This window comes from Fopius arisanus, unplaced genomic scaffold (assembly GCF_000806365.1).
Source record: "Fopius arisanus strain USDA-PBARC FA_bdor unplaced genomic scaffold, ASM80636v1 scaffold00012, whole genome shotgun sequence".
Classification (NCBI taxonomy): domain Eukaryota; kingdom Metazoa; phylum Arthropoda; class Insecta; order Hymenoptera; family Braconidae; genus Fopius; species Fopius arisanus.
This window is the reverse complement of record NW_011887751.1, coordinates 1425964-1438804: the sequence shown is the minus strand read 5'-3', so window position 1 is coordinate 1438804 and position 12841 is coordinate 1425964. Positions and strand designations below refer to the sequence as shown.

Genomic DNA, 12841 nt, shown 5'->3' with positions numbered 1-12841 from the left:
ATGGGTTTATCGAATTCTCGTCTAAACCTGACAACAACAAATTCGCAAATTAGAAGAGATCGTGGTAAAAAACAATTGAAAAAAAAGGATACGTACACACACGTAATGATTGAACTTTACAATTTTATAGCGTCTCTTTTGCACTAATTCAAGTCAGTAATATTGCAGCATTTCTCAGCAACTACAATAATCTTTCCTGCGTTTTTCGATTTGTTATTCAGTCAGCAGAACCAATAATAATTAACAATGGCCTCGCTATTTGCTTTATCGATTGAACATAAACTCGAAAAATATTAAAACAATTGTTTTGGTTATTAAAAAACGCAAAATCGAAATTATTATTCAGTAATTACTGTACCAAAAAAGATTATTTTTTCCCAAAAATTGAAGAACAACGAGTTATTTACTTTCGCAACTTAAATTTTGATCAAAAGATAAGGTCAGCATTCCATAAATATTGTCTAAATTTACCATCTCGCCATTTGTTAAGAATTGCCTCTCTTCTTTTTTCAAGTAATTTGCCAAGTTTAGCAGGATGTTTTGGTTTCTTTATTGTAGCTGTACCAGGAAACATTTCTTCCACATTTTTATTACAGTGTTAATCTCACATTATTTTTACACTACTTTCCTTTCACCGTTAAAAAATAAAATTAATTATGTCAATCTAAATGTTGAAATTCGATCAGTGAAAATATGACTTCATCAAAAACGGTTGCGTAATAAATTTGAGGATTCGACCCGTTCGTCAATCCACTCAATATTGTAAAGTTATTAATAACTTGAAAACCATGAGTGATTTTTAAGTAAATGGGTTCACAATGCCATTAAATTTTCAAATGCGATATCTATCTTGTGATTTACCAAAATTTCTAAAAAAAAAACAGTATTTTAGGGAACAGAACTTTTTTGCGAATTTTCAAATTTTGTTGAAGGTTATTTTTGACCAATTTGAGAACAAATAGTACTAAATGGTGGCTCCTCAGGATTCGTACAACTGAAGCACTACGTTCTTTGTTGGCCCACCGAAAGAAGAATCATCATAGTAATTCGATTACTGAGCTAGAAGCGTTAGCTAGTTACGTTCAGTTGAAAATAGCACCTTGGATTTATGCCAGTTCAATCTGACTTATCTCTGTCGTTTGAAATTTCCATTCAAGAATCCTTATCTAGTTCTACAAAATTTATTTGAAATAGTTTGCATTCAATGACTTGAATAATATCTTTTTGAATAATAATTTGTCTTTCAAGAAAATTACTGCCTTGATGATCTGTGACTGATATTGGACCTCTTCGATTATTAAATAATTTCGCTATTCATTAACGCTGATTTGTAACTTACGCTATTTTTCATTAGGTCAAACATTAATTAATAATTGGGAATCATCATGCTTTTAGACTCAACGATAAAATTACATTCAACAAAGAAAATTTACTTCATATGAAAAAATAATCTCTCGAGAATTTGTAAAATCGTGAGATTCCTCATAGATAATTTAATTTTTACACTGAGAGAAAAAATTTTTTGAACAGGACGAGATTCTTATCGCAAAGACTTACTAATCGCATTGTTTCCTCATTTGATTGCAGAACTCAGAAATTTCAGGAATTCTTGTGTCGAATTGGCGATAAATCCTTTCATTATTAATCAAACGCATGTAAAATTGATCGTAAATTTTACGCTCGTTCTGCAAGATATTACGTAATTAAATTCCTAAAAGATATAAAATTCTAAATATAATGCAAGTGACATGAACTTGAGTTCATGAGAAGAAAATGATTTCTCGTCTTGAGAAAATTCAAAAATTCTCGTAGGACAGAGAAATCTCATGCTTTTCGAAGATGTGATCTTTCAATTTAATAATCAAAATATATGTCATCACATTTCATGATAAGTGACCAAAAAATATTTTAATACGTGAAGTACTTGTTCATTGTCAACTGTATTTTGGTCTATGCATCATTTGTATTTAATTTAAAAAATCTATCAGTATATTGCACGAAAGGTTTGAGTCTTCGTGAAGACTTCTTAAGCTCCAAAATTTTAATTATAAATTCATAAAATTAATGTTTGTTGAATAACCAAAACTTTCTTCAGAATATAAGTTTTGTTCAACTAAAGAAGTTCCTAACAGCGCAAAAATCATGAAATAAATTGAACAACCAAAGCCTTACCTCCACTATACAACCCTATACAATTCTTGAAAACACTTAATTTCAAATATTAAAAAAAAAATTGCAGCTATTTGAAAAAAATGTAATATAAACCATAAATGTACAGTTAATAGAGACTCTGCCAATGACTTATCATTAAGTTGAGCAGTATAAACACTATGTAGATGAGATGATGCTGTTAATTGGATTATTATGTTCTGTGATACTTGAGACCCCAATAAAACCCTCCGCTCAGGTACCTCTGGAGCAATCGACACTGTCAGTAACTCCATTTTCATATAGATTGAAAAAGAAATATTAAATAATATCATTCTAACTCATTTTACTTTTGTCAAGTGCTCATTTGGTTCAAGTAAATATCTAGGAATACTTGAATAAACTAGGACAGGCTGATTTTTTTCGAGGGCAACTTCCAGCCAATACCTCAGAATTGAAAGAACATAGCGAATTTTTTGCAGCAACATTTTTTTAGGAAAAGATGAGAGCTAAAAAAAAGGTCTCCATGAAAATATCACTATTTTTCTTCAATTTCGAGAAATCGACGAAAAACTGGCCTCCAAAAAATGCACTTATCCCAGTGTATCACTTTGCAACAGAATTTATTAATGTACTTGGTAAAAGTAATTGTTTTTCTCGGTGTAGGACACATCAACTGCCGATGATAGAGCAGCAACTAATTGTCGCGAACTTGGCAGATCGCATTAAAAAAATAAAAGATTTTATTATGTGACGACTCACCTGTGATTGTTTCAGCGTCACGCGTATTAACAGAGGTAATTAACTTATTACGCGGGGATCTCAATGACTGCAAAGTCGCCCGCGTCGTGGAGGAAAGTCTCAGGGAGGCAGTTGATGGACGAATTGGTGTATCGGTCCTGTTTGGACCCACATCCTCCACGGCGGCCAGCTTGGACGCTGTGGGCGACGAAATACACGTCCTACGTTCCTAAAAAAAATTATAAAATTCATAAATACCAGATAACCAGAGATAAAAGCACCGTTACAATTTTTTCAACTCATTCCTACACGTATCATATCAATAATTTCACTAAATAGAAACTTGACCGCTAAAATATTTAATTCCACTGTTTCTGGTTTTAGTTAAAGATACGGTATGAAAACGAGTTCAACTAAAGCCTTTTAATTTATTAATTATTCAGCATGTGAGAATTATTACTTCAAATTTGAATTATTCTTCAAAACAAGGTTCCCATCACTCCAAGAGTCACTTAAATGTATGTATTGACTGAAAATAGAATTTTATTAGTTTTTCTATATAATTACATATGATTTAATTCCCTGCGTATTCATATGATTTGATAAACAAGTAAAATGAAAGTAGTCATGGCGGCAAGTGATAATTTTAATAGAGCTGTTGAAAGTAATTTGGGGAGAAGGGGACCAATGAGTTCATACTCAGCAGCAATTTGAATCAGTTGGTCTGTTGACCTCCGTCAAGCATATTTGTCTTTTTGTGGCCTATTTTGTCTATACACGTTGTCGGCTGAATATTCACGGTACTTAAACGAGTTCACAGTCATCTCGTCGAGTTAAAACTTCTGCATTAGGGGCATTAGTGATTTATTGAAAGCTATTCTATTTCTGATGGAATTTTTCGTACTATAAGGAGCAAAAGAAAATCAAAATTCTACTGTTGAATAATTCGGTGAATCTGAGAACGGTTTTAGTTTTTTTTTCCTTGTCAATTCCTCTGAGTAGCAATTTTTCTTTTGCTCTGCACTTAGCGAAGTTTCTCAACAATTGAAATATCGGCAAAACAATTAAACGATATGAGGCCATCGGGAAGAAGGAAGTAAAGGTTCAACTGTTTTACAAATGTTTCGATTCAACAGAAAAAATGAGATAAATTGAAAACACAACATGCCTAAAAAATCGTTATAAGAATAAATAATCTTCGACATATTTAAATAGACTTGAATTCAAAAGAAGAATTTATATGATTAATACGTATCATGTGAACTCGTTCCGACTTTATATGAATATTTATAGTGTACAGTTCATTAATTTATTGTTTTCAAAAAATAATTAAATAATTCTACTGATGCCAGCCGCCAATCCAAAACATTTGCGAGCTTCTACTATGATAGTTCTTCAATCTGTTCGCGGTGAATTGAGCGAAGAATCGTTAAAGTAAAAAATGTTGAGGTACATCAATGAAATTTATCAGATACTTTCATATATCGTGGGAAAATAACCAATTCTATCCGGAAGAGGCGAGTAATACTATATTAAAAGATGATTCTTGTATATAATTTGATATTCTACAAATCAGATATTTTACCATTTATATCAGAAGTGATTCGTTCGTGAGATGGACAGAATGATTAGTATAAAAAATACTTTTTGGTTCTGTTTTGTGTTATATAATTGCAGTATATACCGTTTTGCCACCAATTATTGGAAAATTACTCATTGCTTGTGCCTTCTCATAATATTTGCTCACACCATCACACAGCTATACTTTTTCCTTCAATTTCTAGTCTCTGAAAGTCTTGAATAAACTCCAAGCATTGTCACTTTCCAATATTTCGACGTCTCAATGCAAGCCCACAGCCAGTGATCTCAAGAACGTGACTCATCTAGAAAAATGTGTGGAAAAAAATTTTTCAACTCTGTAATGACAATTTATCCCCTCCCCTGACCTCGGACAGCTGTTAATATTGAACTTGGGATCAGAGTTTAATAAAGTCGTCAAGTGCTGGCACCTGTCAAATTGTAAATGTGATGATTTTATCAAACTTGAAAATTCTATCTCTGTTCATAAAAATCGTCAGTTATTGTATTACATTTTTTTTCACCCTTGATAAGTTATCGATTTGATTGATTACCTTAAAATTTTTCATTATTAATTACTATTACTAATTTTATTCATCGATACATAAGATGTACTCACCGTTGAATATTTTGCACTGTTTGATGGTTTCACGGGTGGAGAAATGAGAAGTCACCAGTCCAGTGGCCCAGGAATTTTCTGAAATGGTTTCAAACACTATAAATACTGCATCTCAAATAGAGTATAATCTTCACCTAATGCCCTTCTAATAATACCAAAATGTTGTGCAAAATATCCCTCGAAGGGAAGTGTTTCATATCGCTCCTACAGTGTTCTTTTTTTTATCCTAAAATAGGATGAGGTAATCAATATGAGTAATCCATCCAACAATAATTATTTTATGATAATAAATAAGTGTGAACCCCATTCTCTTATTATCAATTTTTATTAGTAAAAATGTGACCTCTTTATTGATTAAACACACGTGTTTACAATTTAAGGAAAGGAAAAAGGATAAAGCTATCAATTTCGTCAGAATAAAAATCAATGAAAATAATATAGATATTCCAGAAATTCACAGACTTTGAAATAAAAAACCGGTGATTATTTTGCTCGGAAAAAATACACTAGGCATGGGTTGAGATGACAAGCATGTACTAGTTTTTCTTTGATTCTGAGAATCTCCTACTTTACATGAAACAATATTGATCGATGTTCGTCTATGCCTGTTCCTTCCACAAAAATCTGGAGAGCCATAATCCTTGAAGTGATAAATGAAACTAATGAAAAGACTGAATTTTTTATAGAAAAAAACTAATCGCAAAATGCCAAGAAGTTGTGAAAATTTTGCCCCAAAGATTCTCAGTATTAACCCCCGAAAAAAAATGACTGAACAATATCAGTTACTTACTGTGAAATTATTAGGTGCAAGCATTCTCCTCAAATAATCTCCAAAAGCATTCACGTTTTTCTTTCAAGAGATAACACTTGGGATAACTGTTTTGACTGGTTGCAACAGTGCACGTTAGGAAACAGCCATTTTTTTTTGTGACCCCCAGATGGGACACTCTATCGCGGTAGATTCGAACTGCCCACAAACAACTTGAAATTGAATAATAGTCAAAGGCCTTAACCTTAATTCTATTCCGTTAGCACTGAATTTCAGGGGTTATGGATAGGTAAGATCTATTTTTTCCGATTGGTTAAATTATTCTGAGGTGATGATCTAATTGGATAATTTTTAGGGGAAATGAGATAGTGTCACGATCAGGGATGTTGGACTACATATACAGACAAGTGTTTTTTTGGTGACGTGAAATCGCTAATGCCTTGAGGAATAGGGAGAATAGGTCTCCAGTTTTGAGGGAAATCAGCTGATTGGTACATGCAACGGAGATCCTGGCAGGCCGGGAAAATAGATGAAGAATGCCTAGACGAATACTATCAGCTATTGCAAAAAGTGCATTTTTCCAAGGATCTGTTTATTTGAAAGAATTATTCATATTTGATAATCATATTTTTTCGGTCGAATTATACTTGACTTGATATCATTAATGATTCCTTGAAAAGCAAATCCCGATGAATTCGTTGATGGTAATTATATCATTTAGAGAGTATTCAAGGTCGTAATGAGCATAATGATTTTCTATAGAAAGATAGTTGCAAATATTTAAATATTTACAGCTCAGATTTTAATAAAAATCTGAATATTTCTTTCAAGTAAATGAATATTTTGCAAAGTAGTCTAGGCCCTCCAATTTTTTAATTAGAGATTTTTTTTATAATTAATAGAAATGTGTAGAATTACAATGACGTACTAGTCATTGACATTTAAGTTTTATACAGCATATTGATTTTGTTTTGCAATCAAAAATTTCCTCCTTTATGTTGAATGTCTAAAAAGATGATTAACTGAGTCTTTACTTAGAGTATACTTTTAAATTTTCGATTTTTTCAGATAGAAAATAAAAAACTTCAAAGCATTAATTATTAACTCAATCGCTTATTTTATGAATAAATGAAATTCGTGTGATTTTTTTACAGATCTCTATATATTCAACAATATTCTATAAATATTTAACAAATCATATTCCCGGATATTCAGTATGAAGAGCACAATTTTTTTAATGAAAAGAAATGGCATTTGCTATGCAGTATTCGCATATGTTGAAGTTTCCGGGTTTACACGGGGAAAACAAACAGCTAACAACTAAATTTTTTTGCATTAACTATTTTGTATTAGGCATATTTAATCAATCTGAAATGAATAAGAGATCTCCCTCCAATAACTACAGACTTTTGAAGAATTTCATCCGAAGAAGAATAAAAATTGACTTTTTTTTAAATTTATACGGCGTGTTGAAAATAATGGTAGAATTGTCTATGAAGTTTCTTTGATTTTTTAGATGTTCTTTTCAAGTTATTAAGGATCCAAGTCCCTTCTTCCCCCGCATTATGAAGATTTTTCAATTTATAGTACAAAACTATATTATCGTCTTAGATGGTAACGCAGTTTCGTGCTAAACTGGAAAAAGATTCGAATATTGGGCGCCTAACAGATAAATTTCTCCAATTTTGAATTTTACCGCATATACCGCATATATCCAAATGCGAATTCTAAAAATAGCAAAGATGACGTTGCATGAAAGCTCTATTAAAAAAATTCCCAGTTGAATATCAAAAAGATTTCTTCATAAAACAATGAATAAAAATAATCCATGAATATGCGTTGATAGAGAATTCATATAATAATACTAATAATTATAAATATTTGCTGGATATTCACACAACTCACATCATATGTATTTCATTGCAATAAATAATTTTTACGAATGCCATATGAACACTATAAACAATTCATCTACAATAAATGACGGTATTACCTGCAAATCCAAATGTTAGAAGTGCAATGAAAAAACAATATAATTTCAATACATCAAAAATTGATGGCATCGGAAATTAACAATCCCTCGGATAGTGATTAAGAACGTTTTTTAGCCGTTCCAGCATTTGGGAAATCTTGTGTCCGTTAATGGATTGAAACTTTTTGGAAATCCAATTTTATTAACCTTAACGCATTGAAATCGTTCTCTTCCACAATTGCAATTACAGTTACCAAGAATTATTGCTTATTGATAAAATCATAGATTGACCAAATTGAACAATTTTTTCGTGATTTTTTTCTATCGAATATTTATTTCGTCACTATTTGTTAATAATTCCATTAATTATGAAATGTTCACACGAAATTCTTGGCAAAACGATCGAATTGAATAATTCTATGACAATAAATTATTAAGTATTCATACGAACAATAATTTTTTCTCATAGCCGCTGGAGGTCGGCGTGAAAATGAATCGATAAAAATGTATAATCATAATGTATCACAATTACTTCTACATGAACCATCTCAAATTGCATCGTGTTATAGAAAAAACAATAGATAAACAATTCAGTTGAGAAACGTTTGTATTTTGCTTTAGTAACACATTTGAATTTCCCGCTATTTAATATTCATTGATCGCTCATATCTTGCACTGCACTATATCGAAAACTCATTTTGCCACTCATTAGACATTTGACTATACTCATAGATTTTTTTTGGTTTTCACTCTCTAATTATCGAAACCTCTTGATTGACTCCCTGTATTCCTGAATTTTGGTGCAATAAATTTATAACCTGGGGAGTTTTAGGTTCAGTAACCGGAAATCATATCATGTTCTCATGCATAAACCCAAAAAATGAAAAAAACTGCGACTAAAAAAAATTTGTCAAACATACAAGGAAGATTTATTGAATCTTATAAATTTGCTGATTCCCAGAAAAAAGATTTCCTGAGGATGAGGTGTAAATAAAGTCTAATTCTGGAGAAGTATGTCCAGCTGAAGGACTGAGAAAACCAAAAGAATGAAAAGTTGAAAGTCAACGACAAATCTAGTGACATTTTAAGCCGGAGTGTTACTAGCTCTGACTATCGATTGTCATTATTTATATCGTACGTTTCCTCTTCAGTCATCGATTCACTTTTTACATTTTACATTTTTACAGTAATGCAGAATGATAAGTTTAAGTTTAAGTGTTACACTGTAAATTAAATAATCCTAACTCAGTAGTACCCGAAACGATTAAAAAAATAACGATAAATAATAAATCTCAAATGTAATAAACGCGAGGGTGAAAAAAGAATGCAACATAAAACTCATCAAATGAATGGTGTACTCGCAGGTTAAAACCCTAGGGTCTCCTCCGTAAAAAAGCAAATGAGAGAAAAACCGTGGATTGCAAAAATCAGAGCGAAAACGTTCAACTCAATTCTCATCAATTCACCGCGGGAACAAGTGTGTGGATAATATTAAAACCAACCTAAAAAAAATAATCGGCAAGTTGAAAATATTGGAGTGGTAAAAGAAAAAAAAAAGAATTCAACCTTCCGAAAAATTTTCGGACAAAAATAAAATCGATAAAGAGTGTGGCAAGTGCAGAAAGGGGGGGCGGTAGTGGTGGTTGAGCCGGTGGTGTTAATTCATCATCGAATAAAAATTTTCAATACCGTAGAAATATATAAAAAACGGCTTATTTTATGGGTGATTTTTGGTTAATAAAGTGAAGGAAATGACGGAGAGTCAGCAGCAATTTTGCTTGCGTTGGAACAACTTTCAGGCTAATATTACAAGCCAGTTTGAGGCATTACGGGATGATGAGGATTTTGTCGATGTTACATTTGCCTGTGATGGTAGAAGACTCCAGGCACACAAGGTCGTATTATCAGCCTGCAGTCCCTACTTCAAGGAGTTGTTCAAGGTTACTAAATTATTACAATCACATTATTATCATTGTTTACCACCTATCTATAGATTATATCTTTATTACTCTCCTGCCATTAACTATGCATTTGATTTTTCTTCAGACAAATACCTCCCTCCCTCCCTCCCTCGTCTCCTACATCACTCCATGGTCATCATTCACTCCTATACTTTTGCGAAATTCATTGTAAGTCATTGGGCACGTAATCCAGTTTCATCCTGACCTCGAACATTTCATTACGCCAAAATGACTCTTTTTTAATCTCCTCTTTTATGAATAAAACTTCCGTCATCTACTCTGATAATTGGTCAGCTATTTTTGAATTATTACAAAAAGGTATCTTGGATTTTTTTATTTATTTCAGGGTGTTTTTACGTGTCTCAAGCTGACGACTCCTATTGATTTTTATTGTTCTTAAGGTTTCAATTGGGAATTTAATGTTTTTCAAGGGAGAGGGGGAAGTAGGAGTTGTCTAAGTGTCACCATAACCCATGTGATTATGTAAGAAGCAACAGTGTACAGTTAGACTGCTGAGTGCTCTTTTTATAGATAAATCCAGTTTACGTTCGAGTAATAACCTCCATCATTATGTCATGTGTTTTTCTGGTTAGACATTTTTTTTTGAGATTTTTGTTTTATTTTTTTTTATTTTTTATGGCTAGAAAGCTTGGGAGTGGTTAGAATGGAGGGAAGGCTAGGCATTTTGAACATATGATTTGTCAAATCAGAGACACTTGTTATCAATTCAAATATATTGAAAACTCCTGAAAGCAATCGATGGACCCTTTCTAATTAATTCTTCATACTTCACAACATTTCTAGTTAAACATAGGATTTTATTCAAGTGCACTTAGCAATGATTTCGATATTCACAGTTCATGATGTTGAATTTGATTTTCGGTATTGAACCGTTCAAAATATTAATAAAATCCGACGGAATATTTAATGAATAGTAAAAAAGTTGGAAGATGTTTAAATGTCAAAATTAAGATCGGAAAATCTCATATAAACATCTCCTAAAAATTGGTTTTGGATTGTTTATGCTGTATTTGATATATTTCAATTTCAAATTTTTGCACGACAACATACTTTAATTAAGATTATTCATTAACGAAGTAATTTATTTATCTTATACTTTTTATTCGCATATCTTTAATTTACGTTATTGTTATATTTAGAAATTTATTTCGATTCTATTTCGTTATCCAGGGGAGCCTGGGGCAGAAAAAAATCTCTCTTGTAGACTTTAACAATCAAAATGAGCTAGACATTTCACTTTGTTCCGCTTTTCACTTTCCTTCACTCTCCCCGTTAGAAAATAACGATCTTACATCAATAATGAGGTATTGTCAGCTTGCATCACGCATATGATCGTTTCAGAGGAAAAATTGGGGATCAATTTTCCGGAATTGTCATGAAAAGTTGTTAATTTTTGTTTCCGCATTATATGTGGACAAATGTATTTATACGTTCTGAGATTTTTACAGTTCGTCCCCCTTTCCTTATCAATTAATGAGGGGAGTGATGGGACATAGTGATAGAAATATAACCATATGCACTGGAATATTGCATACAGAGATGGATTACATCATCTGCTATATACATGAGCTATTACCATCACAATAGTGACAATAATTATCATTGCGAATATTTTTTCTCAGTTCTCTGGCTATCGACAGACGAATAAATTTAAAATTTTCCTCACGAAACTCACGAGTTGGTCAACTCTATTTTAAAAATACAGACATACATTTTCAAGGGACCCATTTCCATATTTTTCGAATGTCGTAGTAATCATTTAGAATTCGACTTGACACAAAATGAAATGTAATTATTAAAAAAAGTAATTTGCTCAACTCAATACGGCGCAAAACTCAAGTTAATTGAAAAATATTCTGCAAATTGTCCAATATTATTTTTACAAAGTTGTATCCTTCTTTGGAAGGATTGAATTATACAAATTATTCGACTCATTTCCCTTTATTTTTTATCAATATGTATCGACAAGGCCCTGACAAATATTTACAAACTTTGAGCTATAATCAGACATTTATGTTCCATTGACATTTCCTTGGGGGGATGCTTATTGAATTGTTGTGTTTCTTTTACAGACAAATCCATGTAAACATCCAATAATCTTTATGCGAGATGTTGAATTCGAACACCTCCAATCACTTCTGGAGTTCATGTACGCGGGCGAGGTCAATATATCGCAGGCTGAACTACCCACCTTTTTACGAACGGCGGAGTCTTTGCAAATACGAGGGTTGACGGATTCGCAAAATAATCAGCACAGCAATGAAAAGGTACTTAGAAATTAATTACTCTATGCTAATTTAATAATTCATTTGTATTCATCCAAAAATGATACATTGAATCAAGTAAACAAAAATATTAATATATTTGTTATAATAGTTAAGACTAATTGACTTTGTCAATTTAAGAATGTTTACCAATTTATAGGAAATTAATTTTTTCATGTTTAAAAATATAATCATGTCTGATTTTTTTACATTAACTAAAAATAATTTATGTATTAGAACTAGTGGACTGAAATTTTTGTTAAGATAAATCATTTATTTGTGATTACAAAGTAGAATATGATAGAATTTTGATGTTTTTTTTTCATCTTTGGAATGACTGAATGAACATCAACAAATGTATGTGATGATTCGTCGTAGACACGCAACAGTTGATTAATTTTTTTGAAATTGATTTTACATAAGCACTCGAAAAGCAACAACATCCATGCCCTGAACAAACATGGCCTGATCTCACCAACATTCGACGATGAGCGCAGTAAATCACCACCGACCTCCAGCCCGCCACCTCTAAAAAGGCTGTGTAAAAAAAGTGATTCACCCAAAAATTCTAGTCCAGTACCAGCAGTAACTCCGTGTGCTACAAACACACCGCGCACTCGTCCGCTCATCGAGCCACAAGTACAGCTCGACTGTTACAAAGATCTCGATATAGTTGAGGTAATTTTTTTAATGGTTAATTTTCAAGAGCTCTCAAGTCCATCGACAACTACATTCTGAACATCATTTCATTAATATTCCATTTTTTCA

The 12841-nt window shown here is 32.0% G+C and overlaps 2 protein-coding genes across 5 annotated transcripts in view; one reads left to right on the top strand and one right to left on the bottom strand.

The window, feature by feature from the left end:
* milt (trafficking kinesin-binding protein milt) overlaps positions 1-6119 on the bottom strand; it is a 43121-nt gene extending 37002 nt beyond the window's left edge. The window contains exons 1-4 of one of the 2 annotated variants that reach the window (XM_011299027.1): positions 5877-6119; positions 5087-5164; positions 4574-4772; positions 2911-3118 (exon numbers count right to left, since the gene is read on the bottom strand). In XM_011299027.1, coding sequence (XP_011297329.1) covers positions 2911-3118; positions 4574-4606 — 241 coding nt within the window. In that variant the 5' untranslated portion in view covers positions 4607-4772; positions 5087-5164; positions 5877-6119. Of the gene's footprint in view, positions 1-471; positions 1863-2910; positions 3119-4573; positions 4773-5086; positions 5165-5876 lie in introns of those variants that run through there. The other variant, XM_011299028.1, reaches the window with a different exon arrangement.
* A 2852-nt stretch (positions 6120-8971) lies between these two features.
* The window catches only part of LOC105263052 (protein abrupt), a 65657-nt gene continuing 61787 nt past the window's right edge, over positions 8972-12841 (top strand). For all 3 annotated transcript variants that reach the window (XM_011299015.1, XM_011299017.1, XM_011299016.1), the window contains exons 1-3: positions 8972-9767; positions 11882-12076; positions 12497-12751. In XM_011299015.1, coding sequence (XP_011297317.1) covers positions 9579-9767; positions 11882-12076; positions 12497-12751 — 639 coding nt within the window. In that variant the 5' untranslated portion in view covers positions 8972-9578. The remainder of the gene's footprint in view (positions 9768-11881; positions 12077-12496; positions 12752-12841) is intronic.